Here is a 25,502-nt window from a genome sequence, read left to right as displayed (position 1 = left end):
GCTAAAATATAAATTTAGATAGATAAAGAATGTACGTATTTTTGCAATCGTAATTGTAAATCGAATGTTGTTACAGAGACAAAATCTCAAATTACGAATTTCGACCGTTTTCTTTCTATAATGAAATGATTGCGCGATAAAAATATCACGTAGCACGTCGTCTATCATTGACTGTTGTTTTTTCGTTCTATTTCTTTTCGTACATATTTGTATAACACTATTTACAGAATAAAAAAGTAATCTTGCATTTTCTGGGTCATTAACCGCGCGATATCGATCGCGTCGATATCTCGTCTCGAGGAAACACCAGACAAGATATCGACCCCATTGCTCAATTTTTTTATCAAATTCATTTTTAATCTAAAGAGTAGAAACAACTTGTGCGTATAATTGTAAAATTTACGTATATATGTGCGTATATGTGTATTTACTATGTATCTATAGTATATGTATGTACCTAACTGTAAATTTGTATATAATTGTGCATAAAAAGGAAGCGAAATGTCAATTTTAATTACATTCTTGGGTGATTGCTACCAAAAGAAATGTCATCGAATACCTGTGTATGTGTGTGCATTACAATCGATAATACGATAAATTGTTGAAAGCCGAAATGTAGCACGTGTCAGAAAACAATTTTTATTTCAGCGACAACAATTGTCATATTCTCTAAAATGTTTGTAAATGTAAATTTACATTTTTCTTTGTCGAGTGGATTCCGATCTCTCTGTATACGATACAACTGTGTACATACGTCCAATCGTAAGATTTCGAGACGGTGATGGACAATTAGATAATATCTCGCAGCATATATACATATACGCACGCACACATATACAATACATGTACGCAATGACGCGTACGACGATGATGAAACGAGAGGGCGGCATGCGAGAGCGGCTACATACGTATTCGTATGTGTATATGTATAATATGAGCGCCACGCACGACGTGCACGTGCGTGATCTGACCTCGGTTTGTTCACGCACCTCCCGCATGACTCGCGTGCTACAAAAGCTGATGCGAGTCGAGACCTTCGTTCGGGAGGGGCAGAGAAAAAAGATAGAAGCGTGAAATCTCACCATGTATATACTTATCGTGTATGCGATCGCGTATCGCTGCCGTACTGATTTCGCGAGAACTGCTTTCATTTCCATCAGCGTAAAAGACGAGAAAACGCTCTTCTTCCATATGCGTCTTCTTTATCCTTCTTTTTCTCAATGACAAAAACAACCGAATCAATCGTGCGATCCGTTCGTTCGGATTCCTTATTTTTTCAAATTGCGATCCCCAAACAAAATAAAACATTATCAAATTTGTCTGTAAATTTTGCCTCGTTTTTGTCTTATCTCTCTCTATTTAATTGGACGAAAATTACTTACTTACTTAAAGAGAAGAAAGCATATTTACATTTATATTGGATTTCGCCTGTCAATTTACTCGCGTACAACTATCTTGATAAGAGTACTTGTACTTTAATGTAAAAATAGGCGAAATCATTATAAAGAGCCGAATAAAAGAACATTACATTTATAGGGACATAATCTAATTAATCCATTTCTTCTCTCGGCTCTTGAATTATTTCGCCTAGTTTCAAGTTTGTTCTTATCAACATTTGCTAAAGGAAATTTGATAATTCTATTATATGCCGAAACCTGTTTGGCTCCTGGCCAACCTTGATTTTTGAAGCAATCTTTCTCTACTTTTTCGTTACGGTGCCAACAATGTGCGTAAATATTCGTCATTACGCATACGTATATTCTTGGGCATCTAGAGAAACGATAAATTTTAAAGAGCGTTACGCATCTCCCCTTCCACGATCCAGCTGTATACATAAATCATCCGAATACATACATCTTGGTTTTTGAAGCAATCTTTCTCCACTTTTTTATTACGGTGCCAATGATGTATGCAAATATTCGTTATTGTATACGCATATTCTTCTCGGGCATCTAGAGAGATGACGATGAATTTTAAAGAGCGTTACGCATCTCCTTCCACGATCAATCTGTCAACATGATTCGAATACATGTATACATCTTTAGCCGAGAGAAAATTGATCGCATCAGAAATGTTGATATATTTACTATCGAGCGAGTTTTCTGTCGCCTCGACAGAATGCTCCGATGTCGTCAACCGTGCGATTGTGGAATTCATCATTCGGGGATGACGAAACATGACGGTTCGTTGCGAATAGATTGGTTTTGCGTTTTTTGTTTCAGTCAACGCACTAGCCGGGACATGCCTCTAAACTTGAAACTGATTCTACGCGAGGCGAGAGAAACTGAGAAACTGAATTCAAATCAAACGAAACGTATCGTATATAAATATATATATAAGAATATAAGAGATGGATGGAGAAGGAAAGTCTTTTACATATATATTTTTAATCAATTTATAATTTCTTGTAAATTCTGTCTGTAATGTGAAATCCAACATGCGAGAACGCTCTCCTTCTCAAAAGGGGGAAATGCTCGTTGACGATGACGGAAAATTACGGCGCGCTCTCCCTCGAGGACGAATCGATCGAAATTGATATCGCTCCTGGAGGGGCCAATCTTGATTCGACACATTTACGCGCCGGATAAAAAATTCGCGGCTCGATCACGCTTATCTGCTATTCCGGCGTAGAATGGCATCGCCAAAATATAACGACTCACCTTGGGGGAATTTTACGAAACGCGCGATCAGTGCGAGTATACCTGTGCGCGTGTGTTTAAAAGTCTGACAGTGAGTCATAACTTTATCGATGACCCTTGTCGCGAAACTCGCGTCGCTTATACCAAATAATTGTCTATCGAATTTACGCGCCCCTTTTACGCATCGTAAATCGTAAATCTTTTCGGAAGCATCCGGAACACGCGTTGCAAACGCGTCGCGTAATCTCCGACGTATGGACGGACAAGTTATACAAACTGATAAATCATTCGTCCGTATTTTACTTTCTCGAAAAGAAAATGATGTCGCTACGTCGGCGAGAGAATCGTTCTCTCGACGTCTCGACAGGATTGCACTTTTACATGCGCAGTTCTTCTAATACGCACACATTTAGCACAAGCTCGACATCCTTATCAGCTGCCACGTGCTGCATGTGCAATTACAACGCCAAGTCCATCAAGATCGGCCTCTACTGCGTCGCTCGACTATTCGCGACGCAATAAACTACATTTACAGATTCGAATTAAAATTCGAATGTGCGTCTAGACTCATTGTATTCTAATTAGTCGCGGCATCGAGTGCGTCGCGATCGCTAAATTCTGCCGCATTAATCCAATAATATACATATATATGTATATATATATATATATATATACATATATATGTATATTATTATATATATATAGTATATATATATATATATATACTATATATATATATATATAGTATATATATATATATATATATATATATATATATATATATATACGTTTTACCCGAGGTAATTTCATCTCGGTCGTCCTTGACTCGCGTGTAAAAAAATAACTATTTTCGTGTAAATTTGCGGAATACCCTCTCTCGGTTTTTTCAAGTCGGAAATAGAAGGTCTTTTATCGTTGGAAAGATGTAATCTGATGTAATAAATAGTCATACGGAAAAACCGCGATCGCGCGCTCATTTCTCGTGCAAAGTCTCGCAGCGTTTGTCGTCGTTTATAAATCGAGCGTGCACGTGTTGGCTTTTTGATATCAAACTTGGAAAATGAGAGAAATGGTATATTTACGTAAAAGAGCGAAAAGAGATGTGATGGAACGAGAGAAAATTTCGTCCAATATCATACGTTCGCCGTCACTGGCGAAGCGCTCGCGCTTCGTCAAACGTCAAGAACACCGCGATGTGGCACGTGCGCGCGTGCGCGATCGGGATCTCTCTCCCCACCATTGGCCGTTCCGTCCGCCGTGCTCGGCTGTGTTCGGCTCGCCGCTCGACGGTAAACAGCTGGCGACGCTCCGCGTTAGTTGGTGCGCAACGTCGAACGGGGCTGCGCGGAGTTGGGCCGTCTCTCTCTCTCCTACCTGCTCTAATCTTTCCTTTTCGCGTCTAATTATATATTCTCGACCGACGCATTCTTGGCCGCTGTCCAACTACTAGTCTCTGGCCGTTCGCCTATATCGACGAGAGGAAACGGAGCGAGCTGCGTCGTTGTGGAAAGCGGAGTCTCTTTGTTCGGTGCGACGCGAAGGTTCTGCGCATAGACTGTGCGACGACGGAGGCGCAGCATCGTAGCATCGTTTGTGCGTCGTGGGTGCGCGTGTGTGTGCGTGTGCGTGTCGCTCGAGGTACTTTCGTCGCCCCTCGTGCGTAAGACGGGACGGGATAGCCAAGAATAGGCGGCTATTAATATTAAATCTACATTGTGCATCGTCCTATAAATCGTAGCGTAAATTTGCCACCAACGTCTTTGTGATCGTCGCCAACGTGAACGACAGTGTCGCTCGTGTCGAGGAAAGAGGAAGACGGAGAAGCGCGAGCGCGAGTGCGAGAGCGAGAGAGCGGGATCGCAGTCGCAGTCGTGGAACGCGGCGCGCGAGTGCTTTGTTTTGTCGAGCAGCTGATTCGAGGCGGCTACGTGACGGTAAACGCGATACGCACGGCGTTCGCCGCGACCCGCGACGCCAGAGGAATCGGCCGCCAGGCGCGCGCGCGTTTTCCGGAAAAGTTACGTCGCGTCGACGCTGGGAAAAGCGCGTCGTCGATCGAGTCGATACGTCGTCCTGGCTCCGCTGTCACGAATCGATCGTCGACGACGGCTCCACGGACTCGGAGGACGAGAGGAGGCGGTCGAGGAGGTAAAAAACGAAACGTATCGATATTTGTTCGATGGATCTAACCTAACCTCGTAAGCCCCGAAACTCGCTTTCTCTCTCGAACTTTCGCTCTCTTTTCGAGGAGATGCGAAGGATTTTGCACGCCTGCCGCGATGTTAAATGTCCGATGCGTTTGTAGAACGATCGTGCTCGATAAAGACGACGCGATTCGCAAGCTGCATCGCGCCAAGATTATAACCTGAGGTACGTACGAGGTCTACGAGGCGACGCGATCGACCGGTGTTTCTCGCCTCTGTAGGTAGAAGCGGGAGCGAGTTTGGAACAAAGAACAAGGTCCCGTTTTTTACTCCGACCCGCACTTTTTCCAAGAATCTTCCGCGATCGTAAAGGGGAGCAAAGGGGAGACGGAATTTCTCTCTCGACGATCGAGAGTCGAAACCTTGAAAAAGATTCTCGGGCAGTTACGAAAGCTAGGAAAGCCCGATTAAAATTTCAAGTCGTCGAGAAATCTGGATGATATCGCGCGACCCGGGACGTAGCGGGATTTCGTCTCGAGAGCAACGTCGAGAATCGCGTTGATCGATGCGGCATAGTCTCGGGGGGGCCGTCCTCGCGAACGATCAAGAACGTGGGGTACGGCCCCGATCGAGCTGACTAGGGGAACCGTCGAGGCCGCGGGCCTCCCCTGCCGCTGACGGGGCCCGTGCCGAGAAGGAAGGCGAATACATCGAGATAAACACACTTCTGTCGTTGGCTACTTGACCGGCTCCACGATGCTCTACATCTTCCACGTTGATACCGGCACTACCATCACCTTCGACATCAAGCTGGCTCTAGAAAGGTAATTTATACTGTAGATTTTATCATGTTACAGATTGTTTGACAATGTATTTCTCATTATCTAATAGCGTAGTTTGAAATGAATAGAGAGAGAGAGAGAGAGAGAGAGAGAGAGAGAGAGAGAGAGAGGAGAGAGAGAGAGAGAGAGAGAGAGAGAGAGAGAGAGAAGAAAGACCAATGTATAAATCTGAAAGATACATTTACAAAGTATGCGTGCGTGTATGCATGTACGATTTATTACTTTTGCTTGTCTCTTTTTCGGTCGCATCTTTGAGGTAAGAAATTATTTTGCTTTAGCGCGAATCCAAGAGAATCCGCCAAAAGTCAACAAGTTGCAAAAATGTGACACGTTGCGTTGAATTGTGCGCGCTTCTCCGAAAGTTTTTCGGAATTACGAGTAGCACCTCGTCCTAAATGACTGCATACTCGCGCCGAAAATAACATGTACGCACGCACACGTATATGTTGAAAGAAATGCGCGCGCGCAGTACACGTGGGTGTGAGTTGACGCGCACGAGTTTGACCCGATGATCGGAACTCGGCCAAGCTCTCCCTCTAATGCGTACGTAACACGCGCACATGATGCAAACTCTTTCGGCACCTTTGTTGCATTTTTAGTTGTCGATGCCGATTATAATGGTATTTCTTTTTAATAGACAATTAAATTTGACGTTTTGTTAGCAGGAATGTAAAATAATCGTAACTAGTTAAAAAAGAAAAAAAAATACATTGTTCATCTACGAGAAAGGATTATCACCATCGTTATCGATTGAGATCATTGACGAGAGGAATAACGAGGAGGAAAATAATCTTCAGCGGATGTAATGAAGAACAGATAAAATGATTGTATCGGCACATTAAATGCATCGGAAACGTTAAATCTCATTTCCGATAACGGTGCAACGCGCCACTTTTCTCTTTCTCTCTCTCTTTCTATATATATATATATATATATATATATATATATATATATATATATATACATGCATATATACTTTTGAGAATTATTCCCACGCGATTATGAAAATAATATTGGCCGGATGCACCGTCCGTTTTGTAACGTATCACGCATGCCGAATCAGGTTGCATGTACAAGCTCGGCCAAGCTTTTAATGCGCAGCGTTCCAAGAAAGACGGATTACGTTGCTCTCTCTTCATATTCTATCAACGTCCGAGATAAATTGAGCAAAAAATTGTCGACTAGATCCGAGAGAGGGAGAGGGGAGAAATTATGTCATGTACAATATAATTTAAACTAATGTCGCTTCCGACCGATAATTGCTACAGTTTCCAGCACTTGTGCTTTTATCGCGCAATTTCTCCGTCCTACTATTCCATCCAAGTCTCAATGTTTACTCCCGAGTTTATTTCGGATATGCTATTTGTGGATTAAGATAGAGAGACGGTCAACGGCCCCGTTTGTGTCGCAGCAATTAACGATCTGTGTCAATTCGCGAGGGCGCTCCTGCCCCCGACCCCGCCCCCGCTCTCGCCTCCCTTGCTTTTATTCATCGCGCCTGCTTAGTAATCGCGGCTGCGCGGCTAAGCGTGAATGAGTAAATACGCTGCGGCCTAATTGCAGCGTCACGATTAAACGCAAAACTAGATAATCCCGTCGTGAGATCGGTAATACGATGATCGGTACGGCAGCATTTATTTCGCTCGATTACGTCCGCTCTTGCTTCGCGTAATTAATAATATAAGGATACCGCGCGAAAGGAAATCAGACGCGCCAATAATCGACAACTTTTTATTATTAGCGCGACACGCAATTGGTGTAAATATCGGTATTTATTTTATTGATACAATCTCGGGAATGCGCGGGCGTTTTCTCCCGCTTGAGTCAAATATATTTGCAATTAGTATAATAGTAAAATTAATTAACAACAGCTACTTAACGATATATATGCGTGTATTATTTGCACAGTCGTTATAATTTTTCGTTGTAGTTTTACGCCCTATTACGCGAAATATAATCTCGTATATTGATTTTTTCGTTAGAAAGTTTTCTACCAATTTGCGCAATTTTCATAACAATGGGATTCTTTACATTACGTTCTCATCAATTATTGCGAAAAATGACTAAGGACTTTTTTTTTCTCTACTCGGTTTAATCTCGCTCTACTTGTAACTCTACACTTGAGAAATGATACGATATTACGTGGATGGACTATATAGGATAATCGATGTTGTAAAAGTTGAAAAGAGAACGATTGTACATGCAAGAAGGAAAAGAAATAAGATATAAAACTTGCTTTTCGTAATATAATGCTTTTTTAAATTTGATCCGACTCGAACGATGTATAACTGTTGATATCAAAATACGTCTCCGCATACGTAAAAGGAGAAAAATATGACGAGTGAATGTCGATCCGCGTTAACAAAATTGCAACAACGAACGTGTCGCGTGAAATTTGAGTCGCGGCACGAGCCATGACGTGCCCAGCTCGACGACACGCAGTCTCGAGAATCGGCGCGACGTGACGCGCGCGCGCGCGCGCAACTGAACGTATCGTAATCAGCTGTAGCGCAACTGCAAATGTGACTGGCGATATACCGCTCTTGCTCTTGCGCCTGTTCTCTCGCGCCAACGCGAAGCATTTGATCGATATATGGCGTGGCATAATCCGAAAACTTTAAATCGTTCGTTAACCGATGTTCGATTTATAGCGAGAAAAAGAATAGAATTACGAGAAATTGGAGGAAAGAGATATATTAGTATTGCGTGCTAGAAACATCAATTATTTCGAGAACACTCTCTACACACACAACTAATGGACATTTTACATCTCGAATAACGCGTTACGAAGAGCAGAATTTCGCTCCTCAATTTTAATCTTGGCAATGTAATGGAATCATTTTCATTCTTTTATAATTAATACGCATATTTCCTTTTACTCCGATGAAAAATATTCCTTCTTCATCCGTCAATTGACCTTGTGCGGGATATTAACGAGTAGCGCCAGTTTAAATATTCGCATGTATTGTCCGAGCATTGTGTCACTTGTTGAAATAAAACTAAACGCAATCGTTTCGCGAATTAACGACAATCTTTTATCGCGTTACACGAGAATAGCGAAAAATCTTGAAAAAAGTTGAAACTCTTTGACTTGAGAGAGATAATTATTTCGACAAAAAATATCTCAGCTGTATAAAGTTGAAAGAAAAAGTTTCTTTAAATCGTTATTTCGCGCATTTAAGAGCATAAATTATTACGCTTGTATTGGTGCGTAATTAATATTTTTCTGTGTAGCGTGAGCCAGCTGATGGAGGCGATCGAGAGGGAATGCGGCGTAGTAGCGACGCATCAGGTACTGCTTATGAGCGGAGGCGAGTGCCTAGAACCCAATGCACGTGTATGCTCTTACTCGGCTGGAACCGACACGAATCCGATCTATCTGTTTAGCAAGGCTGCCATTGAGAGTAGTCTTCCGCCTACACCGAGTATAGATTACGGTTCCGGTAAGTAACGAAAAAAAATCTCTTTTACTAGCGCATATATAAAAGTGATTTCACAATATTGCGCGCTGAAGCATCAGCTTGTGTAATTTTTACATGTATCGGTAACGACATGTTTGTTATGACAATCAAATTTTATTTTCAAATGTTATAGCATACATAATATTTTTTTCTCATTATTTTGTGCAATTCTTTATTATCGTCATTTTTGTAGACAAATTGTTTCAATAATAATGACATATATATTATCGCTCGTATAATATTTGTGATAATATTTAAATTAGCATCTATCTTGCATCAAATTAATTCTTATCGTAACGCAATTTTGTGAATTCACTCGAGATGCCCGATGATGACGTAAACTTAATTTTTAACATTATTATAAATGCGGATAATTAATTTTTTTAAGCCGAAAATTGTGGAATATCAGCTTCTCTCGTTGACAGTTGACATTGCTCGCTTCATCGACAGAAAATCATACGATAAAATGATAAATGATGAAAGTCTTTGTCTACTCGAAAAAGAAGAAATCGGAAATTATTATTAAAGAAATATCAAGAATTTAAGATCCAAAGTTAATTTTTTTTATGTATCGACATATGTCATCTTTTTTTTCGCAGTTTCTTCAAGTCTTTGTCATATAATGGAGAAAGAATGACCGACGCGATATATTTTTTTTTCCGATAGAAACGCATTTTTCCTCTCGTATTGATAATTATCTTTAATTTCTCAAAATTGGGTTTCGTAAAATATGCATTTATTTTATACTTTCTTTCGTTTATTCTTCTTTGTCTTGTACCGTTAGATTACCGTGTGCGCGCGAGTCGCTATATTACTGTACTCGTTCTCTCTTTTTCTCTAATTGCGCATATGTATCACAAGACACGAGAGATGCGATTTACAATTAATAGTAAATTATATAAACAATTATACTTGCATACTTGTCGCAAATTTCTACACTCGTGATTCGAGCGTAAATTAGACTCGCGCGAAACCAATGTGTAAAACGGTAACAGATACGCATTATGCATCTGGTAGAATCTTTACATCATCTTGTAAGCGAAGACTTGGCGCGATTGTCCGAGTTAGGTCATAGATGTTGCCACTGCGAAACTTTGACCCGTGGTGTTAACGAGTCCCATAATCAACTGTCTGACCTGATTCTATTATTTATTGGATAATCATCCGGTTCTCCTTTCCGGTTGAGCGTGAGTAATTGCATCTCGACGACTCGTGACAACACCAGCTCCCGTTGCATACAACACTAGAAACTAGGCCGGCTAAATAGACGGCATGACGCTTTTTCGCGAGTCGCAAAAATTAAATGTCATATTTGCCCAAGTTGCGACGAGTCGTGTCGAGAAAGTACTCGAAGCAACTTTAGTTCTACAGATCGTACTTCAAAATTTCTTCTCGTCGCGATATTGTGCGTTTGTCTCTGTCAAGAAGCGAAAACATAAGAGAGGTGAGATTGCAAAAAAAAGGTCTGTGAAATTATAGCCAAAATTTCTATAGTCGATTGCATTATGTCATGTAGACGGATGTGTAGTATGACATGTAAAAATTTATTAGATGCAAAGGTACAATTTTATAGACAAACAGATTCGATGATTGTGACTTTTTTATATCGAATTGTTGGCGTTTTTTGAACGAATACACACGATATAGATCATAGGTAGATTGTAATGTTTAAATATATACTTGTAAAAAATATTGAAATCATTAAAATTTATTATACAAAAAAAGTATCTCGAGAGATATTCAACTTTAAAAATTTAAAATTAAATTGAATTTAGAATTGTCAGTCTTTTCTCTACAAAGATGACATTGAGGCGGTCGTTGTTTTGAAATATCGCGTTACACTAAGCCCCTCGAATAGAATGGTTTATCGAGAATCGAAGATACCTCGTGACACATTGGAGTGGTCAGCTGACTAGAGGACTTTATAAGAGTGCTTCCGTCATCGATCGTAAAACATGACAAAAGTATCAGAATAGCTGCTTATCGTTGAATAGGCTTTGAACGTTATCTTTTCAATGTTGATGAATGATAGATTCTCGAACCAAATGATAGATTCTCGACCGTGACACAAAAACAAAACAAAAGACATAAAACGATTGTTTGTTTACGTAGCGATTTGTCAGTAATTCATAATTTGTGCGTGTGTGTGTGTGTGGGGTTCGCGCGCGATGAAAGGAATTTCTCTTACTGGCGCATCTTAATCAATCGCGATTAGATTTAATCCGAGAGTAATTTTTTCTTATCAATTATTAAATTATTAAATTCCCAATTAGCTGATTCTCGTTGGCAGGCGAATGAGATGCGAACAAAATTGCATTTTTCGCAATATGACTTTTATAATACTTTTGTAATGTAATATTTTACGAGCTCCATCTCTTCTAGCATTATAATTATCCTCAATTTTTCTCGATAAATTTCAATAAACAAAGTTTATTTTTCTCAACATTTATCTTTAATCAAACTTTATTTCTGATAAAACGCGATCCGCGCAAATTTACGAAACCTTGGATAGTATTTTGGCGAACTAATCAAAACTATCAAAAAATAAATAACATATGATTGAGTCGATGCCTACATTAAGCTATATATGTGCGCGTGTATATGAGTGTGCATGCGAGCAAGTGCATGAATAATGATCTAAATATCATAACGTTATAACAATATAGTCGATATATCCTTGCAGCTTTTGTACTTGTGTAACAAATATATTATTAAGACACGTAGCTTTTTTTTTTAATTTAGAAATATATTGCTAAATATACGTGCATTTAATGTAATTATCTGCGTGTGTGACGCGATATTTTCTTTTACAATTATACGATATGCACGTCTCGTTGCGATAGATAAGCCAAGGTTTTCTTGAAGATACTACTATTGCGTTGTACGGAAGCAATGCGAAAACAGTAATGCCCGATAGATGAACTTATGTTTTTAGTGTCAACATCTTGTCATGCTCCAACATGTTATGTAAATAATAATTACTATTTAGATTAAATAAGTTTTGTCAATAAATAAAAAGAGATCATTTGCAATCGTATGCTATGCGTTGGATAGATTGCACAGAATTATTCGACTTTTTTGTCTTTGATTATTTGTCACGTTCTTATTGTCTCGTATCATATATTATATTTTTATCATCGAGCAATATGCTCCTTGAAAATAGCGTCGTGATATTTCGCAATGGCACATCGATATAGCACAGCAGTAGCAGGATTAGAAAAATTATTGAATCTTTTTTTTTTTTATATCAAAATATATAAATAAAAGTGCGCTAATATTGTTTTGCGAAATATATTACACCTGCTCACATAGAAAGTTATAAAAACATTAAAATGTAATTGCAAATCTTACAATTAGTTCAAATATTGATGATATTAATGTGTTTATATTTAATGTTGACAAGAAATTCAAATATTGAATTTTTTTTCACTATTGATTTTTACTACGTAAGAAAATGGAAGATGATGAATGAGCATATTTTGTAATATGTATTATTTCTATTAAGAAATGAAGAAGAAAATTGTTAATGCATTTAAAATTTTTAAAAATTTATTTAAAAAAGATACGAAAAGAAAATATTATTATGCTATTATCGTGCTTATAATATTTTTTGTTACATTATATAATAAAAAGAAATACGAAGAAATATAATATAATGAAAATGAATACGAAAGGAATAGGAATTGTCAAAGTTATCCTTATAAATGATGCACAAATGATGAGCAAAATTGTAATAGATATTTTAACTGTCATACGCGAGATCAAAGAAATACATTGAGTGCTTTTTCATGTTTCTAATACGTCGTAAATCCGCCGCATTGTGCTCAGGGAGGAAATAGAAAAATGAATATGTGTATAAAGAATAATTAATCACCGTTAGGAATTATAATAAATTATAACTTTCAATTTCATATCCAAAAGATTCCTGATTATTAATCTGCACATTGCGCGTGTGCTTTATGAATAGTGCAAACGTTTCGATAAACACAATATAATAATTACATCCGGCATATATTTGTTCCTTGTTCGCGATATCCGTCGATGGCGATTCAACTTTCGAGTTTGATAATATTGCGGCATCTCGTGCTGATTGTTCAATTGTGCATAATGATATTTTTGCATTTGCAAATCAGTAGGGTCACTCGAACGGCGATATAGAGTTCGGCATCGGTCATACATAAGTATGTATGTGCATTATCATAGAATATGTGCGATAGAATATGCAAACTATGATCTAAATCTAGATATCATAAATGCATCGCAATTTTTTTCTCCTATTTTATAATATTTTTTATTCCGTTTATTCTGTCTGACGATAAATTTTTTTTGCGCTTTCTCCTGCGACTTTTTGCACGTGAATTAATCTCGCTCGTAATCTCGTTCTTATAATTCGCCTCTTAGATCTAACAGAATGACGTAAGATTACTGTAAAATATCGAAGCGATACACATCGCATCGACCTTGGAGTTTCATCGCGTGCCAAGATTACGCTCTTTGGCAAACTTCGTCGATCAATTATACACCTGCTACTCGATTTGCTTTTTGATTTCCGATTCAGTGCACCAAATTCCCGTTTTGTTGCGACAGACTCGTCAATTTCGCGTTATTATTGCGTAAGACATTTTTTTTTGTTTTTGACGCTTATAATGTATAATCAACAACAAGTTCGAATTTAAATTTACAGCCACTTGTACCTTTGTTTTACAAACCAGATATAGAGTCATGATGAATATCTCAATTTTATTTACGACTTGCCAAGTTGCACGCATCTCCAGATATTTAACAGATATTATGCGTCGATTCTCATTCAAGAATAGTATGTGATATATAACGTTAAGAAAAAAGAGAAAATTTTTGTTTCCGAAATTTAAACGGTTAATATATTGTATAATATATTAGGGGGGAGGGGACGGGAGACAAGCATAACTTTTTTTTAACATTCTCTCTTAAAAGGAATTGGATTAAAACGCGAAAAAATGTGTATTTTATTAGATACCTATAAATATAGATACCAATTTTTTATGCATATAATGTTTGCAATTTTTTCAAAAAAGTAGTGCATTATTTTATAAAATATAACGTATAATGCTTTGTGCTATTATTAAATTTTGCAAAATGTTAAAAAAACTTTCAAAAAGTGGAACCATTTATAACTTTTTATATTAATTGTAATAATAATAATTTCGTATATATTCCACAATTACAATTTCCATATATATTAATTACAATTTCAATATATATTATTAATTATAATTTACACACGTTAATTTTTTTTATCAGATGTGGATCTTCAGACCCAGATCGATGCTTCGCTGGCAATGCCGGCCACCTATCAGACTCTTTGTGCACGTGCCCATCTGGCTCAACAATGTTGTGGTCTGGCACGAGAACAGACAAGAATCTGCGAGAAGCTAGTTCATGATCAGCATCTTCAACAGCAGGGTTGGGCTGCGGTAGTTGCAAATCTCGAAGATATCACACAAATGTTTCAATCGCGAGCCGAGCAATTCCAACAAGCCTTTGTTTTGTATCTCGCTGAGAGGCAGCAACATACGGATCTCCTCGACAAGTAAGATTTTTCTATCGCATCTATCTCATTAATGCGAAGGCGAAGATGGTGAATGGGGGGAGAATCCTATATTTTATTCTTAATCCTGTGATTAAGTTTTTCATATCAATAAGTTGTAATTAATATATAGAAATTTCTCAATAGGTGTATTAATTAATCAACAAATTAAATGATAGATTAAATTATTATTATTTTATAACACGATGAGCATTATGAAATGCGATATACATATAAATTAAGATTCATTAAAGTCATTAAATCCAACATGTAGATGTTATAAAAGAATCTTCTTCTTTGAGATAAATTTATAGAAATAATGTCTTACGTTTATTTTGATTATCGTGCTATATAATAATTTATAATTTATAATCGCAAAATTCCAAATCCGACATTTATTGTAATTGACACAGTTACATTGAATGCTACGAATAAGTTGCAAAAATAAGTTGAAAAAATTTGTTGGTCTCTTTTATCCGATTTAGATTTAGTGCCGAATAAAATTGAGAGGGAGGAAAATACGATGAATAAAAATTAACAATAATAGAGGAGATTAACAATAGAGGAGATTAACAGATTTAGGGTGCATTACAAAGTGAATCAATTTTTCTCAATAAGAAGTTAAGTTAATGTAATAACATTGCTCTAAACAATTATTTTAGTTATAATGGGATATAATTGGTATTGAATCCACGCCTTAATTATCATAACTTTGATTATCATTATTAATCATCGCCATTTCAATTATCATTATTTATTGCTAATCGGTAATTAAATGTGACTACCACTTTAATTTTATTCAAAAATATGTGCATCGGAGTTGATAGTTTATATATGTGTTTGCCAAACATATATATATAGCCAAAAATACTCCTCATGACAATATCCCAATTTGTAAGCACATTGATTCAAGTTTTTAAATTCTTCTCTGAAAATGTTGTGCCTTCGCATGAATAAAATCAGATATTTAAATTGATGTTCTCCATATTATTAAGTGACAAAGATTAATGCGTGAAAAAACGAATTGTATTGCAGTTTTAGTGCCGATCTTGGTACTCTCGCAAAAATTCCTATTCTGCCGGCTTTGAGAGCCCAAGCGGAGGGCCTATTGAGTCCGGATGATCAACCCAGTCAATCTTCTGAGCCCGCTTCGGAGAATCCCGGGGAAATGCTTAGTCTGCTTCGATGGATCTCGGCTAAGGACAATCAGAGCAGCCTAGAACAAGTGGCGGATCAATGTTCGCGTGGTTTAGAGCAATTCGATGAACGATTGATGGAAGCTTTGAAAGCCGAAGTAAACGCGGCCATCGACAATGCCAACAAGCAAGACATGAAAGAAATTAAGGGCTTGGGCGAGAGACTGTTCGCCTTAGAACAGCTAATGGTGCAGACCAAGAGACTCGTTCACGAACAAGGCGAATTGGCTCAGGGTTTTTTACAGAATCAGAATCGCGCGAGTAATCTGGGCGATGCAAGCGTCCTACCCGATCTTTGCACTTCCCATCGGCGACAATTGCTCGTCATGTTGCAGAATCACAACCAGTTGCGCGATATCCGTCGCAGATGTACCAAGGCGAAGGAGGAGCTCTCGGTGAACATCTATCATCGTCTCAAATGGATAATGTATGTGGAAAATAAGATGGTAGAAGTGGGCAACAAGTTGATCATATATCACGAAAGCCTGAAACGATTGAGGAGACATCTGGAAGTACTCCAGCAGATTCATTTGGCTCCGGAAATGTATATAAGCGCGGTAATTGAAGTGGTAAGAAGGCGCACGTTCTCGCAAGCTTTTCTCGTATGGGCCAGCAATTTGGCTTGCCAGTTGTTGACAGTTCACAGCGAAGAGCTAGCACGTAGACGAGAGTTTCAGAGCAAATTCAACGGTCACTTTTTGAACACCCTCTTTCCGGGCCTGGAGGATACGCCGCCGCCTTTCGCGACGCAAGCACCTTCCGTTTTTGACAACGGACTGCCCAAGGTAAACTAAACTAGAATCTTTTCATTAATCATCGTTGAAATATATCGTACGCCTATCGTACAGTTTTTATTCTTTTTAATGCTTGATTAGCTGACCGCGGATGACATGGAATCATTGAGGTCACAGCTTCCGGACTTGGCATTAACCATCTCTACGCCCGATTTAAACAACATCACACATTTCTTTTTATCCAAAAGCTTTACCGAGGGCAGCAGCGACGATATTAAGGGAAAGGATGCTACATCGGTGAGCATTCCAGCGAAGGAACAAGAACGCGGTAGAGCGCCAATGTTGTCCGACAGGTAACAATCTTTGATAAAAAAAAAACGTTACGTTGCGTCATAGATAAAATATTAGATAGATAGATTATGTAAATATCGCAAGCATCACGATTATGCTATTGACTTTCAGAGGGGACTTTGAATCCGAAACAGATACAGAGGAGTTTGAAAAGATCGGTCAGGCCGGCGCTGACGCGACCAAGCCCGGCGTGTTCGAGAGTGCGAAACAGAAGCGGCAAAAGCAATTGGAGGTTGGTGCTTCACGAAGCGTGTCCCCCGCTTCGTCGACCTCGACTAACGTCTCCCCGTTAAATTCAAAAGTCGCGGATCTAACGACCCGTTCGTCCACGTCAAGCGAACCTGGTTCTTTCCAATTTCCCAGCCTGTCCGCCGTGAGTGAGCGCCCAGTGCAACTGAGTCCGCTGACTGAGTGCGTGGAGAATGGCGCTGTTGATTCCTCTGTCTGTTTGTTCCGTAACGGCGCGAGTGGCTTCTCAAACTATCGCGACGCTTTACCACTCGAGGAGCAGCATTCCTTGAGTCCGAATCCCTCCTCCTTGCCACGGTCCTCCGTCATGTGCGACGACCAGCAGCATCATTATCATCATCCGTTGTCCGGTAGCGGTGGTAGCAGTCCCTCTGTCGGCGTAGGCGCTACCGATTTTATGGGTACTGAGTTTTACATGGACGAATCTCTGCCGAGCAGTCTCAGTGAGCATCCTGCCGACGGCCAGCATCAGGCTATCATGTCCCTCCTTCAGGTACTGGACGACTTACAGCTCGCTAACAGACAACTCTTGTAGTCGTAAAACGTTCCATCAAGTACTGTCTTCGTCCTTTACCATTACCCCTATCATGCCTCTAAAATGTACAAATGTATGTTTTCTCTTTCTCTATCCTATCTCTGTTTATTCTTTTTTTCCTCCGTTCTGCATCGAAATATCGAAAATATTGTTCGATATTCCATTTACATGGATGTTCATGTTTATTCGCTTTTGTACTCGTGTTTATCTCTTATAATTTCCACATATTTTTTAATCGTTATCCTTATATTTGTTAGTGAGCTATTAAAATTGACTATATGCAATTTGATTCGTGATGGATGACATGAATATCGTATGTATCGCTTCTTGTATTTTGTAATCGCTCAAACCAATCGAATTAAATCTTAATGCGCTTTCAACTGATTTCTCTGTATCGCTTGCACAAATATAGTGGATTCAAATTTTAGACACGTGTGCGTCAAGTACGTGCATGCGCATATATATATATATATATATATATATATATATATATATGTATATGTGTGTGTGTGTGTGTGTGTGTATGTATGTATGTATGTATGTATATATATATATATATATATATATATATATATATATATATATATATATGCGTGCATCTTGATTTTTTACAGGATAGCTGGCGTCGCACTCGTTTCCTGATTCCTTGATCCACACGTGATTCCTTCAAAATTCCATTAAACTCATCTACGCAATCGCTTTCACAAAGACATTCGTTTTAAATTAAAATGATTGCAATTTTGCGTAATATTTGCAAATTTATACAAATCTAGTGTGAGTCAAAATTTAAAAGAAAGGATGAAATGTTTCTGCATTGCATAAATTTTTCTCGACTATGTGTGCACGCGCGTATACATAGTCGCGAATAATTCTATGAAATGTGAATTCTTGGATGTGTTTATTGGAATATCTCTGATATCGACATTTCAGGAAAATCTCGGTAATACTCGCGAGGAAGTGGAAAGGTTGCAATCCATTCTAAAAACTATGAAGATAGTTGTATGCGAAGAATTGAATTTCGTTCGGAAGGAATTGACGAGTCTGCGAGAGCGATCCAACAAGGACAAGAGCGGTTTCGCCGAGATGACGGAGCGCATGCGAGTGGCATTATCTTTATACTCGCGAGAATGCGATCGACGTCTTCAAGAGCGCGAGCAAGAATTGACGCTCGAGCATGAGTTTGAAATAACGGATGTCAAGAAGCTGATACAGAGCCACGAGGAAGAAATTTGCACGCTTAAGCATAATCTTCTAGAAAAGGAGACAGAATTAACGGAGCACGAACGACTGGTGGCCACAATGCGTCAAAAGCTGGAGGACGAACAGATTGAAAGAGGGAACTTACAGACTCGTCTACACCAGCAACTTGAGGATTATTCGAGAATATTGGAACAAGCGCGTATAGATAAGGAAGAGGCTATGAAGAAGGCGAATGATGAGAAGTTTCTCGAGATTACCTCTCTGACGAATTCCTTGACACAATGTCAGAAACGAATTCAAGAATTGGAAGAGAATCTAATCACTGCTCGCAACGATCAGGAGAGAATAATGAAAGAGGTGACTGATAAGTTCCAAATAGAATATAAGACGGAATTGGAAACCATTCGAAGTCGCTTCAAATTAATGGCCGCTTCCACCATGGAAAGGAGTCCTAGTGATTCTAGTTTAGAAAGGATCGAGGTAAATAATCAATCGTCATTTTATACTTATGCTATTGTTATGGAAAATAAAGCGGAGAAAAGTGCAAAAGATTATTATTTTGATTTTTTCAGCGGACAGATGTTATCGAGCTGGCGAATCACGAGGCGATTTTAGAGCAAGCAAAGGAAGATATGAAGGTAGAAAACGCCATGGCAGTTCGTACTGCTATAGAAAAGGAGAGGGCTGATTGCATGACAAAATTGGATAACGAATTAAAATTGGCAAAGGAAGTAGTTGAAGAGAAAAATAGAGAGATTGAGATGTACAGAGTAAGAACAGTTGCGTTGATCGAACAGGGCAAACGTTACAAGAATATGATGGATCGATTAATTGGAGAATTTGGATTGACATCGGATATACAGCAAACGATAAAAGAGAAGGTATCGTATCACGTAATTTGTACATGCGTCAAGTATAATTTTCAAAACGTGTTGAAGAATATAGGAAAAAATATATACTACTCACGAAAAAATGCGACAAAAAATTATCCATATTAATATATCTCCATCAGATTTATAATCCTCTAACAGGACACACATTTATTTTATTTATAGAGGAAAGAATTTTTGCATAAATGAATTTTACCTTTAAATGAATTTCATACGTACAAACAATATTATGATATACAAGTTAATTTGCAATATTTCTCTCGTTGGAAGTTTTGGCATAGTACTTAGATTTTCAGTTTTTAGAATATCGACAAGATTAATTTATATATCTTTATTTCGTACGTTTTCGTACATTTGTCTATTTTCTACGAGTGACTAATATAATCCAAGTTTTTCAATACTTGTTTTAAATTATTTTACATATTTTTATTTTGAATACTATATCTTTATATTTTTTCTTTTTACGATATCTTGATCTCTTATTTATGAAAACGTAGGTGAAAAATCTTGAAACAGACAAAACATGGTTGGAAAACAAAGAGACCGCGGAGAAGACAATGCAAACGGTCATGGAACAAAACAAAGATACCCTATACCCTCTGGAATCTGAAGCATGCAAGGATTTGACCTACAATCGGTTAGATGGCAGTCAAGTCGATCTGGAGAAAGTTTTCAAGGATCTAGAATCCGAAAAGTATGAAGATGAGGTCTCGGAATCAAAGAAAGTACGATTAGAGGCTAATGACGATGATTTGGCTCATCTATCGAGACGACTTGAGATTCTCGAGAACGATAACAAGAGACTGTCTTGCGAACTGAGTTCAATACGTGCGAGTAAAATGGTAGTCGAAGCTAAAGTAGAAGCGTTAATGACGGATAAAATTCGTTTAGAAATTGAGTTGCTGAAGGAACGAGCCAAGAGATTATTTAGTATCGACTCGTCATTGTTACCCTCCGAAAATCGTGATAGAGACATGAATGCATCGGTCGCGGTAGTTTCAGATTCTAATTCGAGTCGAGATGCAGCTACGAGTCCAGAACCAAGTCGACGATCATCTTCCAAATCCATATGCTTCCATCCTTCCCTTCCCTCTTATATACATAAAAAGGTCGCGGAAAAAGTGGCCAAGATGGTGCAACAGGGGATCGTCACCATTACCAGTTGCAATCCAGGTGATGTGGTACTCGTAGTCTGGGACACTGTTCATGGCAATTATGCAGTGTATCAGGAATCCTCGACTCTTTATTTTCTTCATTCAGACTACGTAGACGCACTGGACGCAGGAATGAATTCAAGCGGCTCTCGGAAATGCATTCTCGCCGAAGTGATCGATAAGGAATATTGTCACGCGAGAAAGGTAAGACTGCTATTAAATTCAATTCATGACAAGTTTACAGTCTGTATCGCCATGATATGGAACGAAGGATGTAATAATAGGGGGAAAAAAAAAACATTTTCTTGTTTTATTTTCAGCATGAAAATCGGTATCATGTCCCACGTGGCACGAAATTTTACAGAGTGCGCGCTAAACCGCGAGATGTACGCGCATTGACAGAGGAAACGGGTTCATTGTCAAAGAGTCAACTACCGTAAATTTCAGACTAAACGTCGAGAATCCCTTTGATTCTTGCCTAGTACAAGCGCTGTGATCGAGGATTTGCATCGGCAGGTCGCGTTTGTTACGAGACCAATTACCCGGGACGCAAATCCCGAACTTACGTCTCTGTAAACCATCCGGAAACCTCTAGGCTAAAACCTGCCAGAGCCTTTAGACGCATCCTTGACATCGATAAACATTGGGGTGATTATCCATAATGAAAGAGGAGGAGGTGTGTGCAAATTGGATAAACGTGAATTGAAGCAGAAGGATGCGCCGGCGTTTTTTATTGTGATATAAGTAATTTTTAAACGAGTGAAACATATTTGCCGAATGCTGTGGTTAACTGTGAAGCGTAAACGATATTTGTATTCTTTGACTTTTCTTTTTCTATAAATGAGAAAACAAAGAGATGTGAATGCCGTCAACGATTCTCTTTCAATAATTTAATAGGCTGACCAATAGAATGAAAGACAGAAAGAGAGAGAGAGAGAGAGAGAGAGAGAGAGAGAGAGAGAGAGAGAGAGAGAGAGAGAGAGAGAGAGATTGTTTAACTTCAATATTAAATGTACGATGCGAAAAGACGAAAGCAAGTCCCTCAGGCAACGTTCAGCTTTCTCTTTCCGCACTCCGATAATTATCTTTGCATTATACGAAACGAAAAAAACGTAATTGTAAGTTTTACAAAACCAGTATAGGAGAATGTGCGGTTTATGTATTATAAATACATGTATAATCGCATTAGGTAAATAATATATACATATGTAAACGTGTGTGTGCCCGCGCGCGTGTGTGTGTTGTGTGTATAAAATTATATATATAAAGATCACATAGTAAATACATACACACAACACACACCTACATATACACATTATTGTACGAAGCGTGCAATATCGAATATCTCACAGGTTCTAAAAGTGGGGCTAAAATTTTGTAAGGAAAAATTGTGTCTCGCGACTGTGTGTTGTGCAATTTCGCAACTATACCTAATATGTTAGGATATTTATACAAAGAGACCGTGCTATGCAACATTGTATATTTCCGACGATTCTTTTAACAATGCCTTGCGTAGTTTTTGTCGTGCGAGAATCGTCCTTTCACTTTTTTATATATTTTCAGATATATTCACTTTCACATTTCTCCCTCTTCTCTCATTATTCACTTTCGCAGTCTCTTAGTAAATATCAACGAGGTTAAGAGATACGTAAACGTAAGCCAATGTTTCTAACGAAATAAACAAAGGCTGCACAGTGTCGTTTCCAATTTACTTACTTTATAAGAAAATGTTAGTTTATAAGCAATGCCCGTCGGAAACTCGACTCCGAAAAAGAGACATGCTTTACGTAGGACAAATTTTAAAACTGTACACACGTAAGTGTATATGTATATATATATACCTTTTTCAATTGTTTGACCGGTGTCCACGCGAGTATACTCATCGCTTTTACATCAAGAGTCGCTTGCGCGGAGGATCGTTCGATTCGTAAAAGCTCTTTTAGTTGTATTATTTTGTATCGTTATAAATATTGTTAACTACTATTGTTTCTCGTGACGCGTAACTCATAGTACAGTACAGTACAATAGCTGTGATTGTTAGCTTCATGTTCTACTTCACTTCTACTTAGTCACTTCTACTTAATTAAATTAAATAATTCCTCACGAATGGCATCGAGCAACGATCCGTTCTTCGTAACCGAGAATACATAAGGGTGTATAAACGATATATTATTTTCCTTTTCATGAAAAGGAATGCAAATCTAATTTTGTCCATCTTCGAAGGGCGACGATCATTGTTCGCGACGATTTCAAATTGATGCAAATTCGGAATGTCCAGTTTGCAAACGGTTTGCAAAATATGCTGATACGTAAGATAAACTGTTCGATAGGATATTAAGTTATCTATGGAACTCCTCTTGAGAAAAGGACGTTTAGCGAATGCATAAAATAGTAGCTAATAATATTACTCTTTCGTCTTCAGTTCGCACGCGCATTCTACTCTGCACACATGTGCATAAGACAATGGGTTTTTAATACCTAGGAGACGGATGGATGAAGCTTCCTTCCTTTCTCAGAAACATCATTTCTCTCTTCACTATCGTTATTTGTCGTCCGAAATCGCATACGAAGGAAAAAGAATCTTCTACATTGAAATAATACCACTGTCACGTGTAGAAAAGGAAAATAATGACAATAGTAACACGTTTTACTGCCACCACGATGATGAAAAGTTCTTAAAATTTGAATTGTCGTACAATTGATCTTCGTATGTGATTTCCGCGTTAATTTAGCTACGATTCCTATTAGACCAAACTTGTATGCAAATTTGATAGCGGCAAAAAAATGATGATGCACTGAAACTCCAGACACGAGGCTCAAATATCACAATGCTTTCGACTGAATATTTTTCGGTTAAACTTTTGGGAGAGCGGGAGCGTTCTCTCTCTCTATTTTTTTTTTGTAAATATATTTTTATAAATTTACATTTATCAAAGACGTGTCTGTTAAAAACAAGCGAAAATTAATGATTTATTGCAATATATTTAGAAATACATAGCGACTTTATCGATATAAAAAACGAACACGGAGAAAAAGAGTAGATTGTGTTTTCCTTTTTTGCATGTACATATATATGCGACTCTATTATACTTTCAAATAGCTACATTTTGCTATTAAGATTTAAATTTAAATATATTCACATTTGAAGATTGACGAAAAACAAAATTATTCAAAAAGATACTCATCACTTTGAATGGAAAGAATGTTCTATTGCTATAAATATTTTGCTGTATAGATGTGTCCGCGCGTACGATATCGTGATTTTTTACTTGTACTGGACTTGCAACTCGAAGAGTGGCGAGAAACATTTAATATCAACAGACCGTCTTTCGACTCGTATTGTTTATTTTCACTAAGAATCTCAAAGCTCTATCTGTGTGCAACTTTGATGTAATTTTTTTGCATCATGTGAGATATAAGATAAAGCGCGATAGTGCTTTAAAATGCAATCGATTAACTTTAATTTCTTACTTTTAAAAGATATTAAACGAATTCTTTTTCCCAAAATGTGATTGTGCACGATTGCGTTAACTCTGACGAGATATCAATTAGTTTCAAAAATTATTATCTTATTTTGCTTTTATTAAATTAAGAATCTAAATCTATATCAAAGCGGTGCGCCAGTGTATCATGTAAATGTATTATTTATTGAAATATTTATATGCTCGATTAGAGAGTAATCGATTTTGCTTCATTGAAAGTTCTATTTTCAATCAATATTGAATGGCATTGATTAATATTGGTTAACTTGTAAAAAAAAGTAATCGAGTATCCAAAAGGAAAGGTTTCCAAGATACAAAATTGGCTATTATTAAGAACAAACATTCGAAAAAAACACAAGTATCAAATAGCATAAAGATGTCGCTTTTACATTTATAACGATTCCAATTTTTAACGAGATTTGTTTTTCTTGTATGCCTAAATATATAGCGGAAGATCTTTGATTTGGCTAAGTTTTTTAAATAATTGAAATTAATTAATAAGATAAATGTTTTAAAATTAAATTAAATTAAGGTTGTATTACGTGCGCGTGTGTGTGAACGCACATTCATCATGTGAAAGGGAGGGAGAGGGAGAGAATGCGTGCATACGTGTGTGTAAATAATATACGGAGGATTGTTTTAGAGGTAAATTTTAAGAAGACAAGAACGCGCGAGATCAGTTCGCGGCATCTCCGTTGATTTGCGACTAAAATTGACTTTAATTACTGAATTAGATTAAATTGGCGAAAAGATGCGAATGGAGTACGTGGTTGGATATTTAATTGAATATTTGATACTTTCGTAAAATTGAAAGAACTGCAGAAGAGCGAAATTAATTGTCGACTGGGGTAGATTTCGATGAAATTTAAGGATCATATAATAACTATAACTGTGTATAAAATAAATTCGGTTTCTTTATTCTGGTACTTTATTCGGGTACTTTATTCGGCTACTTTATCGGCTACTTAATTTAAACGGCAGGTTTAGATGCGATAGCAAATCATGTCCTTGGCATTTCGATTCTCGATGTCGAAGAGAATCGTTAGATTCCCATCAATA

At 37.9% G+C, this 25,502-nt stretch overlaps 1 protein-coding gene across 2 annotated transcripts; it reads left to right on the top strand.

Annotated features, from left to right (window-relative positions):
• Positions 1 to 3,564: 3,564 nt before the first annotated feature.
• LOC105251674 (RB1-inducible coiled-coil protein 1) lies at positions 3,565 to 25,412 on the top strand. 2 transcript variants are annotated; one of them, XM_025413790.1, is made up of 10 exons: positions 3,565 to 5,607; positions 8,860 to 9,068; positions 14,367 to 14,655; positions 15,688 to 16,633; positions 16,724 to 16,935; positions 17,045 to 17,675; positions 18,648 to 19,397; positions 19,490 to 19,798; positions 20,305 to 21,165; positions 21,282 to 25,412. In XM_025413790.1, exons 1-10 carry the CDS (start codon positions 5,540 to 5,542, stop codon positions 21,399 to 21,401), a joined length of 4,395 nt encoding a protein of 1,464 aa, XP_025269575.1. In that variant the 5' UTR covers positions 3,565 to 5,539; the 3' UTR covers positions 21,402 to 25,412. The 2 variants fall into 2 exon arrangements, with proteins under 2 accessions (XP_025269575.1, XP_011256931.1); XM_011258629.3 differs by having other exon boundaries at positions 3,580 to 5,607; positions 17,045 to 17,165.
• Positions 25,413 to 25,502: the final 90 nt, after the last annotated feature.

This window comes from Camponotus floridanus, unplaced genomic scaffold (assembly GCF_003227725.1).
Source record: "Camponotus floridanus strain SB8 unplaced genomic scaffold, Cflo_v7.5 scaffold7, whole genome shotgun sequence".
NCBI lineage: Eukaryota > Metazoa > Arthropoda > Insecta > Hymenoptera > Formicidae > Camponotus > Camponotus floridanus.
This window is presented reverse-complemented; position numbering and strand designations above follow the sequence as displayed.

Coding starts and splice junctions, on each gene's coding strand:
- LOC105251674 (XM_025413790.1), top strand. CDS start 5,540: ATGCTCTACATCTTCCACGTTGATACCGGCACTACCATCACCTTCGAC. Junction 14,656..15,687: donor CATACGGATCTCCTCGACAA/GTAAGATTTTTC, acceptor ATTGTATTGCAG/TTTTAGTGCCGATCTTGGTA. Junction 19,398..19,489: donor CTAGTTTAGAAAGGATCGAG/GTAAATAATCAA, acceptor TGATTTTTTCAG/CGGACAGATGTTATCGAGCT.